The following is a 27,506-nucleotide window of genomic DNA, read 5'->3' as shown; positions in this document are numbered from 1 at the left end:
CACCTCTGGAGCTTGGAAAATAACTCACCCAGAGAGCTGTTGACCAGTCAGCTTTCCTTAACAGCTTTGTCACGATGTGTGGGGTAACGTGCAGAGCTGGATAATGCATCTGGAGGGGCTGTGGCTTTAATCTCTTCAGTGCTTGCTTCAGTGCACTATTCTGCATTCCCTTTGTTAATGAAAAGCCTCTCCTGTCTCTTGTCTTCTGTTCGCCTTGTCTCCCCAGTTCCTGTTTACTTTGGGTTGACTGGAAAAAGATCTGAGAGGCCACAGGCATAGGCGCCGACTCCGTGGGTGCTCCGGGGCTGGAGCACCTGCAGGGAAAAATTAGTGGGTGCTCTGCACCCACTGGCAGCCAAGCTCCCCTCCCCTCTACCCCACCTCCTCATCCCACCCGCTCCTCTGCCAAGCTCCCAGTGTTTCCCGCCCGGCTGCTGCCAAACAGCTGTTTGGCAGCGTTAACATGCTCTGGGTTGTGGGGGAGGAGCAGGAACACGACGCACTCAGGGGAGGAGGTGGGGAAGAGGCAGGGCCGGGGCGGGGATTTGGGGAAGGAGTTGGAATATTGGCAGGGAGGGGGCGGAGTTGGGGCGGGGACCTTGGGGAAGGGGTTGGAATGGGGGTGGGAAGAAGCGTTGCAGGGGCGGGGCCTCATGGAAGGGGTGGAGTGAAGGTGGGGCCAAGGGCAGAGGGTGGGAGGGTCAAGCACCCATATGAAAGAGGGGAAGTCGGCACCTATGGCCACAGGAGGCGGGTAGGTGCTCCAGTGGTCTTGGCTTGTCAGAGAAAGCAAACCATCCGAACCTCGTGTGTGTGAGAGAATAAAGTAGCGTGACCTCCAGCCTGGCTCCCTTTCAGAAGATTATGTCGGGAAGTTCAGGCCCCAAACGTAGGGTTTATGGTAAAAACCAAACAGATTTTAGGGACTGATTCAGTTAGGCCAGGCCAACAATGCCACTTACATCGGCAAAATTTATGTCACTCAGGGGTGTGAAACAAACACCCCCTGGAGTGACATAAGCTGCGCTGGTATAAGTGATAGTGTGCACAGCGTTATGTCGGTGGGAGAGTGTCTCCCACCGATGTAGCCACCGCCGTTTGCTAGCGGTTGTTTAATTATATTGACAGGAGAGAGTTCTCTCCTGCCGGTATAGAGCAGCCACACAGGAGATCTTACAGTGGTGCAGCTGTAAGGTGTCTAGTGTAGACACAGCCCTAGTTACGCAGAGGCCCCTTCACACCACACTGACCTTGTGAAGGGCTGTTGAAGTAAGTGTGAACTGCATTTACACTTTCAGCCACTTTAAGGCTCGTTGATGGTATCAGCGCAGCAGAAATGGTAGCTGACTCAAGCCCTTAGGCTGTGTCTACAGTTAAACAGCTCCAGTGGGGCAGCTGTAGCGCTTCAGTGTAGACACTTCCTACAGCAACTGGAGAGGTTCTCCCTTTGCTGTAGTTAATTCACCTCTCTGAGAGGCAGTATTACTAGGTCTTCTGTCCACCTAGCGCTGTCTACACAGGGGGTGATGGGCCGGTTTAATGACGTCGCTCAGGAGTCTGGATTTATCATGTTAGAGATTAGCCAAACCTAATGTTAATCAACATGTTTTCATTAATTTAAAAACAAAGACAACCTTTCTTGTGCCTGGAATTATCCATTTTCCAGCCTTTTTTTGCAGCATTGTAATTGTGCACGAGAGCCAGAAATAAAGTGAAACGGACCACTCTATTGTCATTGCCCAACCAACCTAAGCTATTTATATGGCCCTCGTGACTGTAATATCAGAATGCCTCACCATTTTTAATGTAATGCTCTTCCTAACACCCCTCTGGGGTAGGGAAGTGCTATGAACCCCCTTTTAAAAAAGGGAAACTGAGAGACGAGCCAGAGGTCACACAAGAAGCCCATGGTAGAGGAGGAACTTGAACCCATCACCCACATCTGCGGCTAGCACACAAACCACAAGACCATCTTTCCTTTTGCCTCTAGGTTTGGTGAAATACAAATCCATAGGAATGGAGGAGTGAACATCCTGGATCAGAGCAGTGATCCATCTTGTCCAATATCCTATCTCCTATAGTGACTGGCACTAGTGAACATGTAACCCACAGTAGCACAGTGTGAGTCTTTGTCCCCCTCTAGTGGCTAGTCTGTAGAAGTGGATAAGAGACAACTATTGCCATCCACAAGATCAAGTAACAAAAAGTCTCAGGTTCAAACCTCCCTAGTGATTTAATGTGACGAGGCTCCCTCTATATGCAATCAAGCTCAATATTTTTGGATCTGTTTGTATCTGGTGCTAAGTTAGTGACCCTGTGTATTTTTGTGTGTGCCCTGGCCAGTGGCACTGGTTCCATTCAAGCCCTGATTAGAGCCAGGTATTTGGAGTACATGATGTTTGCCTGATTTCCCTGCACTCCTCAGGCACAGGCTGGTTTCAGGGCGCTTGCTTAGATTGCAGCAGTTCACCCAAACTCAGAGAAATGTGCAGGGGGGAATTTGGAGGGAGCCACATAAGATTGACTCTTGAGGGTGGGAAGGAAAAGGAAGAATAGAAATTAACCTGAGCAGGGATTTGATTTCAATTTAAGATCCCTGCAAAACTCTCATGTGGGAGTATCATCCAGGAGAACTGCTCAGATTAATGTTTGCCATTTCACCCACCCATGGGTAACGTCTGAGCATTTGCTCTCTCTGCCTTATTTGGTGTGTTGCTGTCTTGAGTGCTGTGAAACATTCAGCCTCCAGTCAGCTTCATTTTTTTCCAGTGCCGCATGTCTATTAGACAGGCTCTGGAGTTCTAGACACATCACTAGCTGCAAAAATCAGCTAGCTGAGCATAAAAGGTACCCAACTGCCTTCTGCTAAGACTAGAGGCTAAAATTCATCCCTGCACAGAGGCCCAGCATAGAGTCTATGCATCACTTACATACACAAACTGTAGGCCAAGGTTTTCCAACATGACTAATGCTGTTTGGCGCCGCCATTTTTGGGTGCCCAACTTGAGGCATCTTAAAAGGGCCTGGTTTTCAGAGGGCCAATGCTCAGCACTCCCTGAATATCCGGCCCCTTTAAAGTGTCTCAAGATGGGTCCCCAAAAATTCATTAGTCACCTCGGAAAAGCTTGGCCATTGGTTTAGTTTGAAATGCATGCTGGGTATTAGAAGACTTCTGACAGATGCCCTTCCTGCACTGGTGTGACAGTCTATACTATTATGTTCACCACTTTTACAAGACTATGATAAATTGTATGCAAAGTATGCCTTGTAAGGCATACTTCGAAACATCATAATTTGCTGAACATTACTGTCCTCGTAAAATATGTGGATCAACATTGTATGTGAAGTTATAAGATTCTACTACGTATCATTGCCGTAACATGCTCCAAGTTTAAGAAAAGCAGGCCCAAACCATGTTTCTCAGGGCTTGTCTACACTTACATTTTATAGTGCTCTAACTTGCTGGCTCAGGAGTGTGAAAAATCACCCCCCCGAGTGCAGCAAGTTTGAGCGCTTTAAAGTGCTAGTGTGGACAGGCTCCAAGCGCTTGGAGCTATTCTGCTCATGGAGGTGGATTACCAGGAGCGCTGGGAGAGCTCTCTCCCAGTGCTCATGCATGGGGGGGAGGGATAGCTCAGTGGTTTGAGCATTGGCCTGCTAAACCCAGGATTGTGAGTTCAATCCTTGAGGAGGCCACTTAGGGATCTGGGGCAAAAATTGGTCCTGCTAGTGAAGGCAGGGGGCTGGACTCGATGACCTTTCAAGGTCCCTTCCAGTTCTAGGAGATTGGTATATCTCCAATTATTACCACACTCACACTTCAAAAGGCTGCCGCGGGAGTGCTCCTGTAGCAGTGCTTTGACATTTCTAATGTAGACGTAGCCTCAGAAACAAAGGACAGACCAGCAACCAGCCAGGTGTTAAAAGACTGTCACCTACGTAAGTGTCCAGTCTCTGAGGGGGGAAGATGTGAATAAGAAATTTACATTCCATCACAGGGATAGGTCAGACCTCATGTCCACAAGAGACTACTTGTTATAAGAACATAAGAACGGCCATACTGGGTCAGACCAAAGGTCCATCTAGCCCAGTATCCTGTCTCCCAGCAGTGGCCAGTGCCAGGTGCCCCAGAAGGAATGAACAGAACAGGTAATCATCAAGTGATCCATCCCCTGTTGCCCATTCCCAGCTTCTGGCAAACAGAGGCTAGGGACACCAACCCTGCCCATCCTGGCTAATAGTCATTGATGGACCTACCCTCCATGTGTTTATCTAGTTCTTTTCGCCTGTATCCCAGCTGGGGGTAATCCTCAAAGAGGGGAGAGTGGTATAAGAATGAGAGACACTGGCCTCCAAATCACTTCTCTCTCCCCCATCTCTACTCATAGCAGCTACAACGCTTGAAAGACAATGGAAACATCATTGAGGTAGGGGAGGGGTGGTCCATATGATGAGACAAACCCTTTTTGCTTTTAAGTTCACTTAGCTTGTTAAGTTAAATATTAGCTTCTGTTTAACTTTTTTATTTCTTTTGTAACCAGTCCTGACTTTTATGCGTCATTACTTGTAATCACTTTAAAAATAAGTTTCGGTAGTTAATAAACTTATCGTATTTTTCTAGCTTAACCAGGGTGTTTGGTTAACGTGTGTGGGGAAACTCCATTTAAGATAATGAGACTGATTCATCTCAACTTCCTTTGATGAAATGATGGACTTTCTGTGAACTTGTACTGTTCAGATGGGTACTGAGCAGTACAAGATGCACATTTCTGGGCACAAGGCGGGGACTGGGAATTTGCTGGTGTCTCCTTATATGTAATTCATGAATGGCTGCCAGGGCATTCATGTAACGTCGCTGGGAGTGATTTTGCATGTTAGAGACTGTGTGTGAACAGGCCAGGAGTGGAAGTTCTTACAGCACAGCAGTGTAAAAGGCATCGTAGGCTAGAGAATTGAGGGGACACAGCTGTTCAACAGTCCAGATTGTATCCTGGGTAATGTCACAAATGGAAATGAATGGGTGTCTCACAATACAGGGCACCAGTGATACAAGGACGTAAATGTATTTGGCTGGACGCCCCAAGTTGAAACTAAAAGTGGCCCCCACATCCCTTCAAAGTAATTAAATTAATGAAAAACCCTCCCTTCTGCTCCCCTGATGGTGTCACTTCCAAGCACCAGGCACAGCTTGCCATGTTCATGAACTAGTTAACTCTGTTGGAAAGACTCACTGAGCCGACCCCAAAGAGCTTTAGTAACTGACAGACATTACATTGGAGTTTCCACAGAGGTGATAATCAACCCTATCAAGCCATCTTCCTTGCATGTGATCTTCAGACCTTACTTGATATGCTATAAACTGGACTGTGCAAACTTCATGGGACTGTATTTGCAGAGGACAAATCTTTCCTTTAGGCAGAGCTGCCTGTGTCCACCAGCACATTATGGCAATGCCTCTGGCTGCATGTTGTATTCAGGGTAAATGGCAGAATCTAGAGGTGCTATTAGCACAAATTCAAGGCGGTAGATTAGATCGCGTTCAAACAGGAGTGAGAGAGGGAGGGTTTCCATCAGACTCAGACCAACCTCCTGCCATTGTTAGGGTGGAAAGGGGTTCGTCAGGAACAGGTTAAAGAGCACCTATGGGCTCGTCAGCCCTGTTCATAGAATCATAGAATCATAGAATCTCAGGGTTGGAAGGGACCTCAGGAGGTCATCTAGTCCAACCCCCTGCTCAAAGCAGGACCAAACCCAACTAAATCATCCCAGCCAGGGCTTTGTCAAGCCTGACCTTAAAAACCTCTAAGGAAGGAGATTCCACCACCTCCCTAGGTAACCCATTCCAGTTCTTCACCACCCTACTAGTGAAAAAGTTTTTCCTAATGTCCAACCTAAACCTCCCCCTCTGCAACTTGAGACCATTACTCCTTGTTCTGTCATCTTCTACCACTGAGAACAGTCTAGATCCATCCTCAAGCAGCGTTTTTCTCATTTTGCCTATCCGGACATTTCAGTTACTGAGAGAGATATTTTTTCCATCAGTTTGTGTGTGCGCGGCGAAATTGACGCTTACCAATATTTACCCGTAAAAACTGAATTCTTCCAAGCCTAGATATACAGTAGCATAATAGCCCGTTTTCCTCTCTTCTGCCATTCCTACTGCACCGAGATTCTGGAATACTCATCCTGTAGGAAGCAACTGATGGGAGGGTGTAAAGCTTGGTGCTGGGGCCCTGTGTGCTTCATGTTTCCAGATGCTAAATTGCATTCAAAGAAGCGAAATATATATTCAGTGCTCTCTTGGTCCTCTGAGGTGGTGGTCCAGGGGATTGTGAGTATTCGGGGAGACACCCCATGCTATTGCAAAGGGGAGAGGAGGTTTTGATGATTATTATCTGCTATTTACATTGCAATAGGAATAGTGCATAAGACCCCCAGACATGGACCCCGATGCATTGTGCTTGGTGGTGTACAAATACAGAACAAAGGCTGTATCTACTCTGCAGTCGGGAAGTCTGACTGCAGCCCATGTAGACAAGCCCAAGCTAGCTCTGCTGTAGCTGAAGCTGTGGTAGCACAGGGAATGGCCACTCAGATGTATAGCCAGGGTCTTGGGCGGATAGGGCTACCCCTTGCAGGGACCCTGGCTGCTGCAGCTTCACTGCTATTGTTCCTGGAGCCGGCTTTGTTCTAGCTGGATCAAAGTTAGCTCAGGTATGTCTACACACGCTGCAATCACACATCCCGACTGCACTGGGACATCTTGCTCTACTGAGATGTGGTTCACCTGTTGTCAGGGTTAATCCAGCAATGAGGCTGTGGTGGAGGGGGATAGTGTTCTTGTCCCTACAAAGATTGGATATTGAGTGAGATTTCACCCTTCTGGAAACAGGCAGAACTGCAATGACTTTAACAGAGTTACACTGGCTTACAGTGTGGGTAAATTCAGCCCAATCTAACTGCCATGGAGATAAATGGAAAGACGCCCATTGACTTCAATGGGTTTTGGGTCAGGCTTGTAGCCTTTATTTTTATTGAAAGTTAATTTTAGTGATCTTATATCACACCAGCGAGGGTTCAGCTCTGGTAGCTACCATCTCAAGTTCAGCAGAGTTATCTCTGTCTGTTTTAGATCCAGAGCTCATGAAACCACCAGCCAGTAACTCATACAATCACAAGAACAAGGTCCATTATCTTTTATCAATTTTATTCAAGTTACCAACAAAGTTAGGTATGTCACAGCATAAATAACTCCTAGGTATAGCCATGCACCAGTCATAACTACAGACATACTCACATCCCCCTAGATAGTGTTAGGGTCTGATGGGTCCCTCGTGGATTGATCATCAGTAGAGGGATGGTTCCTGCTGGAGTTAGGGGGAGGGATAGCTCAGTGGTTTGAGCATTGGCCTGTTAAACCCAGGGTTGTGAGTTCAATCCTTGAGGGGGCCACTTAGGGATCTGGGGCAAAAATTGGTCCTGCTAGTGAAGGCGGGGGGCTGGACTCGATGACCTTTCAAGGTCCCTTCCAGTTCTAGGAGATTGGTATAGCTCCAATTATTACCTTTAGTTTTCCTGTAGAAGGCTCAGTTTTCCCAATCTGGGCACCCCCTTTTATAATGTGATTCTGCCTATACCTACATTCTGTGTATGAACATGGAAGTGTCAACTCTCTTATCCCTTGTTGGTCTGGTGTCCCTTGGAAACTCAAGGTACCCCAATTCCTATAGGTTGTGTATAGTTCCTGTTATTTTCGTTAGAACTGATGCATGACCTAGATCTGGTTGTTAAGACACATGTTAGAGATAGATGTGCCTCTAAAGCATTTTTTTGTGATTTAAAACCAATCTTCCGGCTAATTTTTTGCAATATTACCCCTTGGTGCCTCTCTTCCCATAATCTTATGGCATCAGGTCATTCTTCGGTCACTCGTGTCAGCATTTCTTACGTCCAAGACCTAAAATAGCTAAGTTAAAATCTTACAGGCCTCAGCCCTCCTTACTTAGATATCTAATACATAATTATTCCTTCTAAATACTGATCACTTCTATAATCCTACAATTTTACTCTATTTAACATGCAATTATTATATATGAGATAACAGGTTAATTAATCATAACATCACACAATAATGGAATAATAAACTAAAATAGTTGGCTACAGGCCCTAAATAGTTTCTTTCCCTAGATAAAATATGGTGTGAGATTCTTACGGAAGGGTTCGGTGGGGGTAACAGTAGCACCATGGTTAGCAGTATGCTTGCCCTTGTGTTTCTCCTTCTAGGTTTTTGCAATTTCTTTGTCTGGCGTGTGCATTATTTTTAATCCAGTTGTCAAATTGGGCAGACAGATGCTAGAGAGACTGGAGAGTTGGCATGTGCCACATGGCACACAGCAATGATGGATTCTGGCTTATTAGAGATTCATTTGTCATTGGGGGTTCTCAGAAGGGGCCTTGCTGGTTCATAAGAAGTTCCCCTTCACTTTCCTTTTGTTGTCGCCCTTGCTGCATTGTGCAAGGAGGAAGAAATGGCAGGTGGTGTGAGGTTGTTTGACTTTCCTCAGAGCAGGCAGTGAACAGGCCGGCTAGTGTTTGTGACACTTTCAAAATGCCTGGGGGTAGAGGGTGGCATAAAAATCCATTCAGACTCTCCAACCATAATTTTAATGGTGCCACTGTAAATATTCAGGCAATAAGAGGGGAACAAAGATGCATTATTCTTGTGTAATGCGATCTTTCTCCTACTCTGAGACAGGCCGTCTCCCTCTCATGCCCTGCTGAACTAGGAGCAAACAATGAAATTGTCATTGGAAGCAAACGCCTCTCCTCATACATGTGTGATGGCCGCCATCTTGGCTGATCCACCGGGGGATTGGCCTGGGGGGCCTCTGGAGGTAGAAGCACAAACTGCTACAGCTTGAGCTAAAGCTCTTGTAACACACTCATAGCTGCTGCGGATTGTGCACAAAGGGGGACCTATAACACACATGTCCTGTCACTCCCGAGCTATAGATGCCTCAGTGACCATGTTATCTCTCTTCGCCATGTGCTCGTATTAGAGTGAAGCCCCCGGATAGCAGATTCTGCAGCATTCACCACAGAGATCAAGAACAAGACCATGTGGTGGTGCCACTGGGTTTGTTACTTGCTATTGTGGCACCTCTTTGTGGCCGCATCTGGAGATTCGCTCTCGACCAATCCGATGCCCCCTCCTTCAGTTGCTTGCCCCATGTCTTTCCCTCCGGACTTGATTGCTCCCTCTTCATAACTCAGGGTGATCCCTCTTCGTGGCTCGGCCCTCCGGCCAGCTCACTATAGTTCTCCCCTTCCAGGGTAACAAAGTCTCTTTGGACAACCTGTCTCAGGCAGTGTTGTGCCCCACTGCCCAGATTGTGCCACTTCCCCAGTGTTTGGCAGGGAAACCCAGGCCTGCCCGTACTCTGGGTTCCAGCCCGGGGACCCTATGCCAAGCAGCTACGGTCTAGTCAAGCTCCGCTCTTGTTGCTGTTTCCTTGGGCTCCTTCCTACCTTTCTTCTCTTGCTCTGCCCCATCCACTGGGTTACCATTGGAGCTTCCTCTGCTCCCTGTGGCTATTTCGGAATGTCTTGGGTTCTTGCTAGAGTCTGCATTCCGGGGCAGGATCTCATTGGTGCATCGTTGTGACAGTCTGTACCCTCATGCTCACCCCTTTTACCAGACTATGTTACATTTTGTACAAAGCAGGCTGTATGTGGTATCATTTGAAAACTCATGAATCACTGATCATTATTGTCCTGGTAAAAGTTGCATGGCAACATTGTATGTAAAGATACAGGATTCCACTGTACAATATTACGAAGACATGTGCCAACATGTTCTGGAGGGAAGTCAGAAACAAGTTCCCCAGAGACACAAGGCTAGCCAGTGCCTCGGCCAATTTCAATGAGATCAAACGGACCACCACTTGGTTAAGTGGCTCTCTTTGACTGGAGAGAGAATGTGGGCAAAAAATCTACATTTTGACAAAGAAAGACTTGCTGTCTCCTGAACAACATCTGGAGATGATTCTTGTGCAAGAGAAAGGGCTATAAGAGTAGAGACATATGCCCAAATCCTCTCTCCCTTGCTGTCCACATACGGCACCATCAACCTCTGAAGAAGCAGCATTGGACCAGGGGTGGGGAGATCCAGACTGAAAGATTCAGTCAGTAAGATGGTTGGAACTTGTGGCGAGAGAGACCTTTGCTTTGTATTCACTTAGCTTGTTAAGTTAGTTGCATTTTACCATTTATTTCCTTGTAACCAATTCTGACTTATATGCCTCATTGCTTGTAGTCACTTAAAATCTATCTTTCTGTAGTTAACAAATTTGTTTTGTTGTTTTATCTAAACCAGTGAGTTGGGATTGAAGTGTTTGGGGAAACTCCATTTGGGAAAACAAGATTTGTGGATATCATTTTCTATTAATAAATGACGGACTTTATATAAGCTTGTATTGTCCAGGAGGGTGTTGGGCAGTACAAGACACACATTTCTGGGGGAAAGTCTGGGACTGGGAATTTAATGGTGTTGCCCTGCAATGTAATTCAAGGTCACTGGCTATAGATCTCATACAGCATAGCTGGGAGTGATTTACACGCTGGAGGCTGTGTGATAGCAGATCAGGAGTGGTTGCTCTCACAGCAAAGCAGGGTAAAAGGCACCCCAGGCTGGAGAACTGAAGGGACACAGCTGTCCATCAGTCTGGATTGTATCTTGGGTAACGTCACAATAGTAACAAATGTATATGAAGCCCAGGTGAGTAATTAAAGTGCTACATCCACATTACTGGAGTGTGCCTGGCATCAAGGCACTGAGATGCCATGGTTGGGTATGTGATTATGAGCATTACAGACAGGGGTGAAAGTAATATTAATCTCTTACCAGTATGGGGGCCAGCTCTGAGCCCCCGGAAGGGGCAGGGCCTCTGGTGGAAGGAGCGGGGCCTCTGGCAGAAGGGGAGGGGCTGGGGGGGTCAGCATCCCTCAGCCAGCCTGCCAGTGCCGCCTGGGGCTCTGGTGGTGATTTAAAGGGGTTCGGAGCTCTGGCCACTGCTAGTAGTGGCAGCTGGGAGCCCCAGGCCCTTTTAAATCACTGGCCCTGGGACAACTGCCCCTTTTGCCCCCTGCCACGGCGGTCCGGGGGAGACAAAAGGGGCAGCAATGTTAAAGTGCTGCCATGGCAGCGCTTTAACGTCGGCTGTGTACAGGCCGGTACCGGCTTCTTACCGGTACGCCATACTGGCCCGTACTGGCCTACTTTCACCCCTGATTACAGATCCGTTTCAGTATTCCAGATTCCTGTCCATCATCCACTGAGCTCAGTGTAAAACCTGGGATGGATTCTCCAGGTGTAGCTTTCATTTCTTTGGCCCTTCCAAAGTCTTCATCGGGAATCTGAAGGGATGGCCCCAGGATTCTTATTCAATCTCATAATGTAAGCAAGGGTGGGTCTGCTCAGTGATTTGAATGAAAGACAAACAAGGAAAACCTGGGGCATTAGAAAGCATGATACTGCCGAAGATGCCATTTGTCAGGTGAGATGTAAAACACGTCTTGACCACAGTGGTTATTAAAGCATCATATGGTGCTTTTGGTCAGAGTAAGGGTGTTAACTCCAGTGTGCATGATTACAATCTGCCTACTCAAGATCCCCTTGCAGTGTCAGTTGGAAAAGGTATTTTGTAGGGATTGTCTGGTGTGTCTGGGGAGGGGTTAATGTTAGAGATCTGCCACAGTCCATCCCAGAGGTGGCTGCATTTCAGTGGGGGGGTGAAATGGTACCTACAAATAGAGAATATAGTTGGTCAAGGGTGTTGGGATCTGTCAGAGCAAACATGCAATATAACTTAAAATATGATTTTGAATTAGATGCCTCTCTCTGACTCAGTGAGAAGACATAATCAGGAGACTTTTCAATGGGGATCTGTTGCTGTCAGCTTTCCTTGAAAAACCTATGTGTTTAAAGGTCAACACCTTATCAAATTTCAAAGAAACGTATCTTTTCATTCCAAGTGTTTGTTGGCAATCACACGGCCCTCCTGTTATATCCCTGCTCTTCCTGTTGCGCTCTGGGTTCCTGAATCTCTTCTCGCTTTCACTAAGTCTACACTGCCGGGAGTCCATTGACATCAGTGGAATTATTCCAGATTCACCCTGGCGTGAGAGCAGAATCAGGCCCTGCGTGATTGAATTGCTCTGGGGGCTTGTCCTGAGGTGGCTGCACACCGCAGCAGTAGCGGGCCAGACATCTCAGATTGTTTTGCTGTGGCTGGCTGTATTTGACTGGAAATGTTACTGTTCCAGAGCTCATTCCCGCCTTTAAAGGAGAAACAATAGAAATGATGAGACAACATAAGGCGTGATTATCCTCTGGCTTACGCTAAGCAGCTATTTATGTGGCTCTCATCACGTCTGTATCCACCCACGTCACTATCTTCAATAGATTTCATCATCCCAACACACCCCAGAGGTAGGGAAGTCTATTTGGCAGTTGTACTACCAGTAAGGAGATTAATTGACTTGTCCACAGTCAATCCATGGCAGAAGCAGGCAGTGAACTCACATATCCTGAGGCCCAGTCTAGTCCTTGCACCACTGAACCACCCTTGACTTTAACGGTAACACTCCTCTTGTACATCAGCATAAGCAACAGGAGACAGAGGCCCACAGCCTATTGCCAACCACCCGGTGCACTACATATGAACAAGCCAGCTCTGTAGCGGGCCACCTCCCCAAACAGGACAGTCCTCATGTTTAATTTCATTGAATTCTAGACCCTAGAGAGAGGAAATAATCTACTGAGCCAACACACTCTGTCTGCCTTTAAGTCTGTAGTCAATCTGAAAGGGCGAGTGATTTCCTGAACGACAGCTCTTCCGCAAAGATAAGCTGCAAAGCTAGAATGAAGTTTAAACCATTTTACTGGGCATACTGAACGCCTTCACTAATTCGGCTGTGCAGGGCACTCAGCAGAGATTTATACTCTCTGGAGGTGCAACATATTGCTGTATTATTATTGCTGTGACAGTTACATGGAGTTGGATGCATGATTTAAACAATGAGCCTCATCGGATCTTTAGTATAGCAGAGGCCCCAGCTGAGATCATGGCCCCATTGTGCTAGGTGCTGTACATTCAGACACTAAGAGACAGCCCCTCTCCAGAACAGCTTCCAGTCTAAACAGACAAGCCAATGGAAGGATCACTATTCCCATTTTACAGATGGTGAACTGAGGAACAGAGAGACTGAGGCCCACATCCTCAAAAGTAGGTAACTAACTCCCATGGGAGGATGTGGGCCTGAGTGACTTATTTACAGTCACAGAGGAAATCTATGGTATCACCAGGTCCCACACTCGGAAATTCTGAGTCCCATGCTAAGACCATAAGACCACCCTTCTTATCTTTCTAGGAGGCCAAAATATACTTCCAGATGCTACATTAGTGGGGCCTATGTAAGTACCTACGATACATCTGGTAAATCATACTGACTTTGCTGGGAAATATCTGTGCGCAGCATCTATGAAAATCAGAAAATTATTTAGGTGCCTTAGTTATAGATGTCTAATTTCAGGCACCCAAGAGGAAAATCTTCACCTCACCGTGTCTTTCCGAAATTGCGTTGGTGCAAAAAACTGGAGAACTTGAGACTCGGATCAGCTGACAACCGACGCGGTAGGATTAAATCCACTCATCAGTCAGCGACTGTAGATAAAATAAATCAGCTTCTTCGAATGAACATAGTCAATAAAAGGAAAGGTCACGGTATTTCACTGCCTGTGTTTGGTCTTGGGCGAGGGTTATGCCCAGTAATGTGTGTCTTAAAGGAGTGCCGGAATACATCGTTGGTATTAAAACCCTTGTTTTTGTTGACAGTTCATCTTTGTAGCACACAGATCCTTAAACAGAGGCTGCTCTTGGATGGCTATTTTCCCCAAGCTGAATCTGCATGTTACTCTGCCCAAATATTGTTCAGATACAAGGCCCTTCCCCTTATCACACCCAATTAAGTTAATGGAGGAATAAATTAAGAGGAGGACACTGTAGAAAGGCTTATGCCCTTTTGCAGCCTCTGACTCTAGGCAAAAGGAAGACGGTGTGGATATTGGAGCGGGAAGCAGGCGAGCTGGGTTCTTGTCCCAGCTCTGCCACTGATTGGCTGTCTAATTTTGGGCAGGGCTCCTCTGCCTCAGTTTCCCTTCTGCAAAATGGGGATAATGGGACAGCCTCTTTTATAGAGTGCTTTGAGATCATGGGGTGGGACATGCTAGATGAGAGATAAGCATTAGTACTGAAGGCTGATACTGAGAGATGTTGTAAGAGGGGAGAGCTAGAAGCAGGAGATAAGTGAATGACTGAGCAATACAAAGGATGTTAGCCGCCCGAAGGCTACTTGGGAAATCCAAGAAACCTGCAGTAGAACAGAGAGTAATAAGGGCCTGGTGGACTCACTGAAGTCAATGGGAGTCTAGTCTGGATTAACACCCTGACTGTGCCAGTCAGTGCCTGCTGCAGGCTGTTCAGCTACGTGTACTGCAGCCTGGCTTGTGGCGCTCCCAGTCCTGCTCTTGGAACCCAGCCACTGTGGCAGGTTAAATCCCCCTCACGTGGAAGTGCTAGGAGTAGATATGCAATGGGACCAAGCCCAGAAGTCAGGGGAGCCTAGAATACATAGCTGATGTACCCCTCCTGGGATGCTTGTACCAAGGCATAGGGAGCTGCATGCCTAGAGGAAGGATGGCCCAGTGGTTAGGGGGGTGTCCTGGGACTTTAAAGCTGCAGTTCCTGGCTCTGCTACAGACTAGTTATGTGACCTTGGGCAACTCACTTAGTCTCTCAGTTCCTCCTCTTTAGAAGGGAATAATAGCACTGTCCTCACTTAGATGAGTGGTGTGAGGATAGACCCATCAGTGCATTAAAGGGGTGTGAGGTTCTCAGACACTAGGATGATGGGGCCAGGGCCGGATTAACTCTCCTGTGGGCCCAGGGCTATTAGATTTTGTGGGGCCCTGGTATACCACAGGCGACTCCCGGCTGGCGGCGCAGCAGGGCTCAGGCAGGGTGCCTGCATGCCCTGGCCCCACGCTGCTCCTGGAAGCGGCCGGCTGCTGGCACGTCTCTGCGTGCCCCTGCGGGGAGGGGAACAGTGTGTCTCCCGGTGCCACCCCGGCAGCTCCTGTTGGCCAAAAACCGGCCAACAGGAGCTGCGGGGTTGGTGCTGGGGGAGTGTGCAGAGCCACCTCCCCCGTGCCAGGGGCCCCAGAAACATGCCAGCAGCCTGCCGCTTTTAGCGGCCGGGAGATCGCGATCGACGGGTTGGTGACCACTGATTTATTTTTGTGGGGCCCCCCTTAGCCCGAGGCCCTGGCCTGAAGCCCCTAAAGCCCTTGCGTTAATCCGGCCCTGGATGGGGCTCCTATAAGTACCTAACGTCTCTAACCGGCAGTAAAGGCAGAACTAACTATGGGTGTATGCAAACCCTGAGCTAGATGTGTCCGGCTTAGGAGGAGAGATTTAGTGAGAGTCTCTGGGAGCTGCTATTCAGACTTCTGCTCTTCCTGGTCTCCATAAATAACCCAATAAAAGGGGCTCAGTTGTAAACCTAGGCCACTCTATGAGGCTGTAAGCGAAGGGGCGTGTACACCCTGGGAGCCCTTTCCGATGCTCCCCTCCCTCACCGGAGAAATACATTAAGAACAGTGAGATGCTCCGATACCATGGTAACGGCGGCCAGGTACGTCCCACGGCTGGCGTATTGATACAGAGGAACCGGTGGCTGCAGTTCAGTAAGACTGACAGCGAGATGTGCTGTTCTGCTGGAAATACCGGCAGAGCGTTGTGGTGTTAAGATCCCCTGGCCTTTCTCTTCAGAGGAAAGTTGTTAATGCTGGTGTCCTGCACTAATCCCAGTGCAGGTCATCACATGCTGCCTTCCTACATTCAGGGCCGGCTCCAGGTCTTCTGCCGCCCCAAGTGGCGGGGAAGAAAAAAAAAAGGCCGATTGGCGGCACATCGGTGGCAGCTCAATCGCACCGCTCCATTCTTGGGCGGCGGGTCCTTCGCTCCCTCTCTTCCTCTTTGGCAGCACTTCGGTGGCAGCTCAATGAGGAAGAGAGGGACTGAGGGACTCGCCGCCAAATTCCCGCCGAAGAGCCGGACGGGCCGCCCCAATAGCGGACGGAGATCTGCCCCTTTGTCTTGGCCGCCCCAAGCTTCCTTAGCTGGTGCCTGGAGCCGGCCCTGCCTACATTCCCCCTGCAGAGCGGCGATGTCCAAGCTGTGCTCTGCAGTCTCTGGAGAGGCAGCTAGTCACATGGTACCAGCTCCTCCTCCTCGTTTCCAGCTACAAGTGTCAACCCTGTGAGACTGGCTTCCGAAGAGGCAGCTCCCAGCTACAGAGACAGCAACAGCTCTATATTTCGCATGGCACTGTTCATCCAAGGACCTCCAAGCACTTCATGTTAGGGACCCTCACAACAGCCCTTTCAGAGCACTGTACAGGTAGACAGGCCACCTAAGGAATACCTGGATCCGGGGAATTGTCCCAGGTCTCACCAAGTCAATGGCAGAGGATATAAGTGAGGAACCCTGACCCCCAGCTGCTTGCTCCAACCATTAGACTATGCTCCTTCTGCATCACTAGCCCTTGTCGACAAAGAGGCCTGAAGGTTCAAATGAAATAAAAATTGAACCCGAGGCAAGAGTTTAAAAATGGGGCTCTGAAGTCAGGCTCCAAAGTCCATATCTAGGTACCCGAGTAAAATACCAGATTCTTCAGAGTACTCAGTGAATAATTATGGATTTAGGCGCTGAAGTCCAGGCATTTGTTTTACACACTATTGGCCATAATCATTGTCCAAACTTTCTCCAAGTCTGAAAACTTTTGGAAGTTCTCTACTGGATTCACGTATGGACTCCATAAGAAGAGGGGATGGATGGACCTGGGGGTAAATCCCGGGCTACAAAGGATCTGGGTTCAGTTGCCGCTTTTGCCACAGACTCTCTGTGGGACCTGGGCAAGTCACTTAGGCCCAGATTTTTTATGGACATTTAGGCAATGTGGCACCTAAGTCCCACTGACTTTCAATAACACTTATGCTCCTAAGTGCCTAGGTTACTTCTAATAAGGACACTAAGGGTATGTCCACACTATGGGATTATTCCGATTTTACAGAAACCGTTTTTTTAAAACAGATTGTATAAAGTCGAGTGCATGCGGCCACACTAAGCACATTAATTCGGCGGTGTGCATCCATGTACCGAGGCTAGCATCGATTTCTGGAGCGTTGCACTGTGGGTAGCTATTCCGTAGCTATCCCATAGTTCCCGCAGTCTCCCCTGCCCATTGGAATTCTGGGTTGAGATCCCAGTGCATGATGGGGCCAAAACAGTGACGCGGGTGATTCTGGGTAAATGTCGTCACTCAATCCTTCCTCCGTGAAAGCAATGGCAGACAATCATTTCGCGCCCTTTTTCCCTGGATTGCCCTGGCAGACGCCATAGCATGGCAGCCATGGAGCCTGTTTTGCCTTTTGTCACTGTCATGTGTTATGGCTGCTGCTGACAGACATGGTATACTGCAGTGCTACATAGCAGCATTCATTCGCCTTTGCAAGGTAGCAGAGACGGTTACCAGCCCTATATCACTATCTGCAATTGGAAATTGGCGATGATGGTTATCAATCCTTTTGTACCGTCTGCAATTGGAAATTGGCGATGACGGTTATCAATCCTTTTGTACCGTCTGCTGCTGTCATGGGTGCTCCTGGCTGGCCTCGCTGAGGTTGGCCGGGGGCACATGGACAAAAATGGGAATGACTCCCCAGGTAATTCCCTTCTTTATGTTTTGTCTAAAAATAGAGTCAGTCCTGCCTAGAATATGGGGCAAGTCTATTAGAGAACCAGAGAGCACAGCCGCTCCGGGTCAGAGCCCCAGATATCCCGCAGAAATGATGAGCTGCATGTCATTCTAGGGGGTGCCCCTGCAACAACCCCACCCATTGCTTCCCTCCTCCCACACCCCTCCTGGGCTACCGTGGCAGTGTCCCCCCATTTGTGTGATGAAGTAATAAAGAATGCAGGAATAAGAAACAGTGACTTTTTAGTGAGATAAAATGATGGGGAGGCAGCCTCCCGCTGCTATGATAGTCCAGGCAGTACAGAATCTTCATTAGACATGAGGGGGGGGGTTAGGCGCTCAGCCTCCAGTTGCTATGATGAGGACGGTTTTCAATCCTTTTGTACCGTCTGCCGGGAATGACAGGGAGTCATTCCCATTCTTCTTCGAGTGATTGCTCCTATGCATTCCATTGTAGGTGTGCGCGCCGCGCGTGCACGGTTCTTCGGAACATTTTTACCCTAGCAACTCCGGCGGGCCGGCTGGCGCCCCCTGGAGTGGCGCCGCCATGGCGGCTGATATATACCCCAGCCGGCCCGTCCGCTCCTCAGTTCCTTCTTTCCGCCCGTGACGGCTAGTAGGAACAGTGGAGTGCTCCCTTACCTCCACAGCCCTAGCGTTTCTCCATGGTTTAGTGTATATAGTTGTTAGTATTTCGTTACAGTTTCCTGTTATAGTTGTTCAGTTAGTTGTATAGTGTAATAGTTAGGGAATTAGAGGGGTTAGCCCTCTTCTTCCGCCCCGGTGCGGGCTTATGCCTGGAGCACCGGGATTCAAGCCCTGCGTGGCTTGCCAGCGGCCGATGCCAGTGAGTGACCCGCACGACTCCTGCCTCCGCTGCCTCGGAGAGTCGCACAGGACAGATAAGTGCCCCATTTGTGTGGCTTTTAAGCCTCGTACGAGGAAGGAGCGAGACTCTCGTTTAAAACAGCTCCTTATGGAGTCGGCTCTCCAACCGCCGGCACCAGCTCCTTCGGCACCGAAACCGGCCTCCGTGAGCAGCGCACCGGCAGCACCGAGCCGCTCCGGTACCGACACGTCTCGGCACCCTGCTCCAAAGACCCGGCACCGCTCACTCTCTCCGAAGAAGAAGCAAAAGGTGCCGAAGACGGCCACTGCGAAGCAGCAAAAGCCGTTAGTCCAGCCACCACTGACCAAAACAGTACAGGCTGAGACAGTGCACCAGAAGTGCACCGGGCCGTCGACTCCGGCGCCGCAAGGGCCGTCGAGTCCGGCACCACCCAGCTCCCCGGTACCGACCGAGGAAGAGCTGAGGCTCCCGTCCACGCCGGAGGCGTTCGCGACGGCGAGGGAGCTGATCGACCTCACGGCTGATACGGGCCGTCAGCTTCCGGCACCGCCGGTGCGGACAGTGAGGTCCATCGGAAAGCCGTTGATGATGCGCCCTCCTTCTCCGGGCGTCCGAGGTGATCGGAGCACCATGATCCGCTCTCGCTCCTGTTCCCCCTCTAGACGGCAGTCGCCAACACACCGGGGCCGAGCCGCACGACGGTCAACGTCGAGACGCCGCTCCCCATCTCGTCACCGGTCGCAGTCCCGGTACCGCTCGCAATCGTGGTACCGGTCGCACTCCCGGCGGCGCTCTAGGTCCCGGTCGCCGAGTCGCTGGCACCGCACCAGGTCCGGCTCCAGGCACCGCGGGCGATATCGAGACTCTCGCAGCCGCTCCCGGCGACGTCGATCTCGATCCAGGTCTGATTCCCGGCACCGCCGGTCGAGCTCCCGGCACCGCCGGTCGAGCTCCCGGCGCCGTAGGTCAAGCTCCCGGCACCGTCGGTCGGGCTCCCGGCACCGCGCTTCGCACAGGTCCCGTTCGCCCGTCAGACCGCATGACGACCGGCACCGTCCGTCGGCACCGGAACGGCAGCTTACTCCGGCACCGGACGTCCGCCCGGGACCTGCAACGGCTCCTCCCTGGCCTTCCAGGGAGCCCTCAGTTGCTTCCCCTGAGGGCAGCGCAGTAGACTTTAGAGCAGGGTCTCTGCCGCAGGACCATGGACCCCAGCAGTGGGGATTTTGGGTGCCCTGGGCTCTCCATGAACAGGGAGCTCCCCTTCCTCCGAGACAGCCGGGCTCGGTGCGCTCGGTGCCGGTGGCCACGGTCAGCAGGCCACCCCTGTCTCCAACGCCACAGACCGCCACTCATGGCACGCCGTTGGGGCAGGAGACGCTGGCACCTGATCGCCCGGAGGCAGAGCAGGCACCTGAAGAGGTGCTTCCAGGTCAATCCTCGTCCTCCTCTCCCGACGAGGCTGTGGCAGGGGCGTCACCATCGGAACCCCCACCGATTGACCTGAAGGCGCATCAGGACCTTCTGCGGAGGGTGGCAAAAGCCATCAACTTACCCGTTGAAGAGGTCCAGGAGGTGGATGACCCCATCACGGATGTCGTGGGAGCTGACGCCCCCGTGAGAGTGGCGCTACCGTTCATCCGCACGATTCAGCGGAACAATGCCGCTATTTGGCAGTCGCCATCCTCCGTCCCTCCCACGGCACGCGGCGTGGAGAGGAAGTATTCCGTGCCACCTAAGGGGTACGAGTACCTTTACGTGCACCCCACGCCGGACTCCTTAGTGGTGCAATCTGTGAACGACCGGGAGCGTAATGGACAGCCGGCAGCTGCGCCCAAGTCTAAGGAGTCCAAACGCATGGACTTGCTGGGACGCAAGATTTACTCGGCGGGCGGCCTACAACTTCGCATCGCGAATCAAATGGCCTTGCTATCCAGGTACACGTTTAACATCCTGGGATGCCTGGGGAAGTTCGCGGAGCTCACCCCACAAGACTCCCGCCGAGAATTCTCGGCCCTCCTAGAAGAGGGCAAGCTGGCCTCCAGGACCTTGATTAAGGCAGCGGTCGACTCAGCGGACTCGGGGGCCAGGACGGTGGCGTCCGGTGTAACCATGCGACGCATCGCGTGGCTGCAGTCGTCCACTTTGCCGCCGGAGGTACAATATACCCTCCAGGACCTCCCTTTTGAAATGCAGGGCCTGTTCTCCGAGAAAACGGACACACGAATTCAGACCCTGAAGGACGGACGAGTGGCAATCCGCACGTTGGGGATGCATACTCCAGCCACTCAGAGGCGTCCCTTCCGGCAGCAGCCCTATCGGCCCGGGCCACAGGCCAGGTCTCGGCCATTTAGTTGGGTTTGGTCCTGCTTTGAGCAGGGGGTTGGACTAGATGACCTCCTGAGGTCCCTTCCAACCCTGAGATTCTATGATTCTATGATTCTATGATTTAATAACCGCAGGGCCCCATTCCGCCGCAGACCATCAGGCGGGCGGCGTAACCAGTCCCAAGGCTCGTCCAAGGCCCCTCAAGGTCCCAAGATGGCCTTTTGATGGGACGCCCGAGGACGGCGCACCACTCTCACCCCAGGATCCACACACTAGACTAGAGAAGGAGGGTAGACTGCCTCCATTCCCGGCTAAACCCTGGGGATTATTTTGCCCCATAACCGTGGGTTCGCCCTAGCTAAAGATCCAGCCGATGAGGAGGCCTTCTGTCTCTAGGTGGATTACGGCGAACTACTGGTGTTATTGCACCCGAAAGCACTAGGGGCTCAGGGTCCGCAGCACGAACAGGTGAGGAGGTGGTATCAGCTCGTGCTGGGCAAAGGGGTATCTCAGCCGCCGGCAGTAATGGAGGAGAACAGTCAGAAACAGGTGACTCGTGATTCGATCCCTCACCAGAAGAGGTGAAGTCAGACCCCTCAACTGCAGATGGGTCCTGAGGACTGGCATGACCTGGCAACAGCTGATCTACATGTCGCCACCAGGTAAGATTCTCTGCAGTCCGGACTGTGTAGGAAACAGGTCCTGTTTGAGTGATGACTGTGGCCGGAACCCATTTAGCTCTGGAAGTATAATTCCGAGCCAAAACTGGCTGTCCCGGGCTAAAGGTTCGGTCTTTTGCTCTGGGTGCCCGTCTGATGACTTGATATTGCTGCTGATGTTGCACAATTTGTCGGGGTTCAGAAGGTTTCAGCAGATCAAAGCAAGTGCGCAGCTGTCGTCCCATCATTAGAAAGGCCGGAGATGCGTGGGTCGTAGCATGAGGTGTGTTTCTGTAGGAAAGTAAAAAGGTATCCAGACGCTTTTGAATGGAGTGTTGTCCCCTTGCTGATTTCAAAGCGTTTTTCATTGTCTGCACAAATCTTTCAGCTAATCCGTTGGTGGACGGATGATATGGTGCTGACGTGATGTGGTGTATCCCATTTGCTTTCATAAAATTTTGAAACTCCTGAGAAACGAACTGCGGTCCGTTGTCGCTCACAAGTTGTTCTGGCAGACCAAAACGACTAAAGAGTCCTCGTAGTTTTTGGATAGTACTCTCTGCAGAAGTGGACTGCATTATAGAGACTTCTGGCCATTTAGAATGGGCATCTATTGCCACCAAGAACATGCTTCCTTCAAGGGGGCCAGCAAAGTCAACGTGAATACGTTGCCACGGGTTTTCAGGCCAGTCCCATGGGTGTAGGGGTGCCCACTGGGGTGCATTCCTCACACCCTGACATGACATACAAGCTTTTGCCTTCTCTTCAATAGCGCTGTCCAGTCCAGGCCACCAAAAATAGCTTCGTGCAATTTCCTTCATGCGCACTATTCCACAGTGACCGGAATGTAGCTGTTCTAACATCTGTGATCTCAGTGGTGGTTTTCAATCCTTTTGTACCGTCTGCCGGGAATGACAGGGAGTCATTCCCATTTTTGCCCAGGCGCCCCCAGCCGACCTCACCGAGGCCAGCCAGGAGCACTCACGGGACATATATCCTGAACCACCCGGGACAACGCTTTTGACCCTTCAGGCATTGGGAGCTCAGCCAAGAATGCAAATGCTTTTCGGAGACTGTGGGGACTATGGAATAGCTGGAGTCCTCAGTCCCCTCTCCCTCCCTCCATGAGCGTCCATTTAATTCTTTGGCTTTCCGTTACACTTGTCACGCAGCACTGTGTTGAGTCCCTGCTGTGGCCTCTGTCTGGAGATTTTTTCAAATGCTTTGGCATTTCGTCTTCTGGAACGGAGCTCTGATAGAACAGATTTGTCTCCTCATAAAGCGATCAGATCCAGTATCTTCCATACAGTCCATGCTGATCAGCGCTCCACGCTGGGCAAACAGGAAATGAAATTCAAAAGTTTGCGGGGCTTTTCCTGTCTACCTGGCCAGTGCATTCGACGCCAGATTGCTGTCCAGAGCGGTCACAATGGGGCACTGTGGGATAGCTCCCGGAGGCCAATACCATCGAATTGCGGCCACACTAACTCTAATCTGAAATGGCAATACCGATTTGAGCGCTACTCCCCTCGTCGGAGAGGAGTACAGATATCGATATTAAGAGCCCTTTATATCGAAATAAAGGGCTTCGTTGTGTGGACGGGTGCAGGGTTACTTCGGTTTAACACTGCTAAATTCGGTATAAACGCGTAGTGTAGACCAGGCCTTAGGATCCTAAGTCAGGTGTTGCAACGTGGAGCTGAGCAATGGCTAAATGCCTTTAAAAATCGGAGCTTTAGTCTCTCTGGGCTTCAGTGCTCCACCTATAAACCAAATCAAATCCTTCCTTTCTCCCACTTGTCTATTTAAAGGTGGAATTCTGAACCGTGCTCTTAACTGTAAACTCTTGAGACAGGGGCATTTTTTACCCTGTGTATGTACATCTCCTAGCACCACGGTGCCCTGATTTCAGTTTAGGCCACTAAATATTATTGTAATGCAAATAATTAACTACCCCATGGGTATGGCATCACCACAGTTGGCAGGGAGCCTCCCAGTCTACATAGGCAGACTCAGGCTAGCTCGGCTTGAGCTAGCGCACTAACAATAGCAGTGTAGACGCTGCGGCTCAGGCTCTCAAGCCCACCCAAGCCCATGGGTCTGAGCTCAGCTGGCTAGCCCAAGCTGCCGTCCTAGCCACAATGTCTACTCTGCTATTTGTAGTGTGCTCGCTAGCGCCCTCTAGCATGAGCCTGCCTCTTGGGTTGGTAGACTTGCTTCCCGGCTGCAGTGTAGACATACCCTACACAGCCAGTTCCTCAGCAGCTGTAAATGAGTGTAGCTCTGTTGAGGTCATGTTTGACTGAAGTCAGTGGAGCTGTGTTGATTTACACCAGCTGAGGATCTAGCCTATAGGTTTCTTGACCCAGTCAGCATAGGGTTTGACTGGAAATCTCATGAGAATAGCCTCATTTCATTTCTTCTCTTTCTTTCGCTTGTTTTTTAGATCAAATGTAGCTGGGCCATGTTTGTTGCAAACGGAGGAGTAATTACATTTACTGGAAATGCTCTCGGATCAGGTATTCATTTACCAGCTGCTAAAATAAAACAAAGTGCCACTAGAGAGTTGGATTTGTAAAGTGGAGAAGGCAAATGAAACACGTAACCAGGGCTCAATTGCTTCCTTTGGCCTGTAATTCTTCCTCCCTGTCTGCTCATCTGAGTTTTGAAAGTTATAAAGCATCCAGGTCAGCGGACTGGGAGGAGGGAGTATTCCACGCTATGCTGTAGCAGCTTTTAGCTGGGATCTCAATGCTCTGGACAAACATTACCCAATGAAGCCTAATAAATCACACCAACCTTACGATGTTAGGTATGGAATTACATGACTTCCACCATCTGTAGGGAGCAGCTGGTCCTGGCTTTGTCTTCACTGCAGAAACAGTGTGTTTTTTATATCAGGGTAGCAATCTCCGTGGAAAATCATAGTGCAGACAAGGCACAGGTGGCTTCTACCTTGACCTGACATGAGGAAGCCAACCCTGTACCCCGCCGGGGTTTGGATTGTCTAGCACCATCCAGGTAAAAATGACAGTGTCTTGTTCCTACTAGGATTTCACACAGCGAGAGCTATTGCCATGTAAAAACTCATCTCTCTTGAAGTGGAGACGCAGCCTACTGCAAAGCTAGGCCTCACCACAGGTCAGATGAGCAAGTAAAGAAAAAGTTGTCTACCAGGGGCTTTCAGACTTTCTCCTTTCATATTAATGGAGAGATTGTTGCATGATTGCTGCCCATTCGCCATCACGCAGCCCAGCTCCCTTCCCATGGAGAATCTCCTAACACTCCCCGGTATTTACAGCCTTTGCTAGCCTGGAAATTGTGTCAAAGGCAGCTAAAAATCCATTAAGCAACATAACCGCTGGAAATGAGGAGGAGGAACCAGCACCATGTGACTAGCTGGCTCTGCAGAGGCAGCCGGTGGCCTGCAGACCACAGCTTGAGCGTCGCCACTCTGCAGGGGGCATGTAATGACCTGCACTGGGACTAGTCCAAGACACCAGCATTAACAGCTCCTAAGAAAAAGGCCACGGGATCTTAACAACCGCAAGTGTTCTCCAGGATTTCCAGCAGAACAGCACATCACGCTGTCAGTCCTACGGTACTGCAGCCACCTCTGTACCAATGCAGCAGCCGTGGGATGTACCTGGCCCCTGTTGCCAGAGTATCTGAGCATCTCACAGTTTTTAATGGATTTCTCCAGTGAGGAAGGGAAGTATTATCCCATTCCCCACCCATTTTACAGACGAGGAACCGAGAAACAAAGGGCCAGGTTGACAAAGCAGCTTAGAGATGCAGAGAGGTGCCAGGTGGAATTTAAAAAAGCTCCTCATCTGCTCAGGCACCTACATCCCAGGTCACCTTGGAAGCCTGTGGCAGAGGAGGGAATAGCACCCAGGGCCCCTGAGTTCCAGCTAGCTCCTTAACCATTGGGACAACCTTCCTCTGTTAGGCTACTACCCTATTGTAGTTTTTAAAATACTTTGGGATGCTTGGATTTGATGGTGGTGGGAGCCATAAAAGTAGGCAGAAAGGGAGCATCCTAAAAGTCTGGTTTTCTCAGTCAAGGGTGACTCTGTCCTTTGCATTTTTAATTTAAAACATGGTTGATAATCTTGCTACCATCCAGTGTGTAACAGGTCCTTTGCCAGCATGGCTGCACTGCAGCTATGTCAAGCAATTTAGTCAGTGCCTTTTAATATTGGGATATCTTATGGGATTAATGAAATTCACGCAGAAGATGATAATGCAGCAAAGCATATCTATTGGCATGAGCGCCCACCACAGAGACACAGTCACTTGAACCAGATAGATAGGGGCTTAAATGGCAGAGATAAAACTTATCATAATTGTCATTTTTCTTCTAATGTGAGAAGTCTCAAAATACAAAAAGCAGCAGCCCAAAAGGGAGTGGTTGGTAATAAGCATGATGTGGTAAATGGATGAATATTAATGTGACTCTGATAGGGTTGTTCAGCTATCTCTAGTAGCTGCACGTAAACACCAACCTGTGCACAACCCCCCGCCCCCCCCCACAATATGCAGAGCCCTAATTCACCCCTTTCCTAGGGTTTGGCTTTTTTGAAATCAGCAATAACAAAATTCAGGCTTGGCTGATCCTAGGGTTCCTCACCCAGGACTGCTCAGCCCACAACCTAGATCCTCTCTCCTCAGGTAGCTACTCACACTTATCTCAGTAGGGAAATGAATTGCTGATCTCAGAGTCTGCAGAACCCACCAACAGTTATCAATTGCTAATAGGGAGAGGTTGTTTAAGGCAAACAGCTCCAGTCGGTTAGTGCCCTTTAAGGTTGGTAATCCTTTAAAACCTGCATCCTGGGCCTTTTTGGGTTTGGTGTCATTTTGAATTTTGCTGGAGGACAATGATGTATTATATGCAGTCACATGGGGCTACTCCTATGAATCATAGAAATGAGAGCTGTAAGAGACCTATTTGGTCTCTGATCTATTTTCCTAGCAATGCAAGAGTCTTTCCTGATGTACATTTGGTAGTGTTTTACACGGTGAAGCTTTAAATGTTTTAATGTTTCCATGTCTTCCTTTACTCATCAGCTAGCTAGACTGATGGGTCCCTGCCCCAATCCCTGTGCAAACAAAAGGAGATTCCAATCTACATTGTTCAGAGTATGGCAAGGGATGACGAACAGCAGAACAAAGAGCGGATGGAAGGATGAGGGTGACAGCAGTGGGAGATGTGGACTTTCTCATTATCAATATGAAAGGCCAATTCTTTTTTGAATCCTACTAAGCTCTTTTCCATGATAGTATCTAGTGGCAATGAGTTCCACAAGCCCCCAGCCCCCTGCCCTGACCCCTGCACCGCCTCACACCTCCCCAGCTCCCTGCCCTGACTCCGGCACCCCCACACACCTCCAGCCCCCTCCCCTAACCCTGCACCCCCTCACACACACCCTGCCCTGACCCCTACACCCCCTCACACCTCCATAGCCCCCTGCCCTGACTCCTGCACCCTCTCAACCCTCCCTGATCCCTGCACCCCCCTCACACCTCCCTAGCCCCCAGCCCCGACTCCTGCACCCCCTCACCCTCCCAGCCCCCTCTGTCCCCTGCACCACCGTCACACACACTCAGCCCCCCTGCCCTGACTCCTGCACTCCTCACACCTCCCCAGCCCCCCCATGCGCTGACTCCTGAACCCCCTCACATCTCCACCCCCATCCTGAACACCAAACGGGAGCTCCTGCAACCCCCCCATTCCCACCTGCACCTCTCGCAGGTAAGCGCTCCACACCCCAACCTCCTGCCCAACC

The 27,506-nt window shown here is 50.0% G+C and overlaps 1 protein-coding gene across 1 annotated transcript in view; it reads left to right on the top strand.

Moving 5' to 3' along the window:
• Nucleotides 1-13,759, top strand: part of SEC22C (SEC22 homolog C, vesicle trafficking protein) — a 55,296-nt gene extending 41,537 nt beyond the window's left edge. The window contains exon 7 of the mRNA XM_045005090.1: nucleotides 13,594-13,759. Within this exon, the coding sequence (XP_044861025.1) occupies nucleotides 13,594-13,683 (90 nt within the window). The 3' untranslated portion in view covers nucleotides 13,684-13,759. The remainder of the gene's footprint in view (nucleotides 1-13,593) is intronic.
• The last annotated feature ends 13,747 nt before the right edge of the window (nucleotides 13,760-27,506 follow it).

This window comes from Mauremys mutica, chromosome 2 (genome assembly GCF_020497125.1).
Source record: "Mauremys mutica isolate MM-2020 ecotype Southern chromosome 2, ASM2049712v1, whole genome shotgun sequence".
Classification (NCBI taxonomy): domain Eukaryota; kingdom Metazoa; phylum Chordata; order Testudines; family Geoemydidae; genus Mauremys; species Mauremys mutica.
Note: the sequence above shows the minus strand (reverse complement) of the source record. Positions and strands in the feature narration are given on the sequence as shown.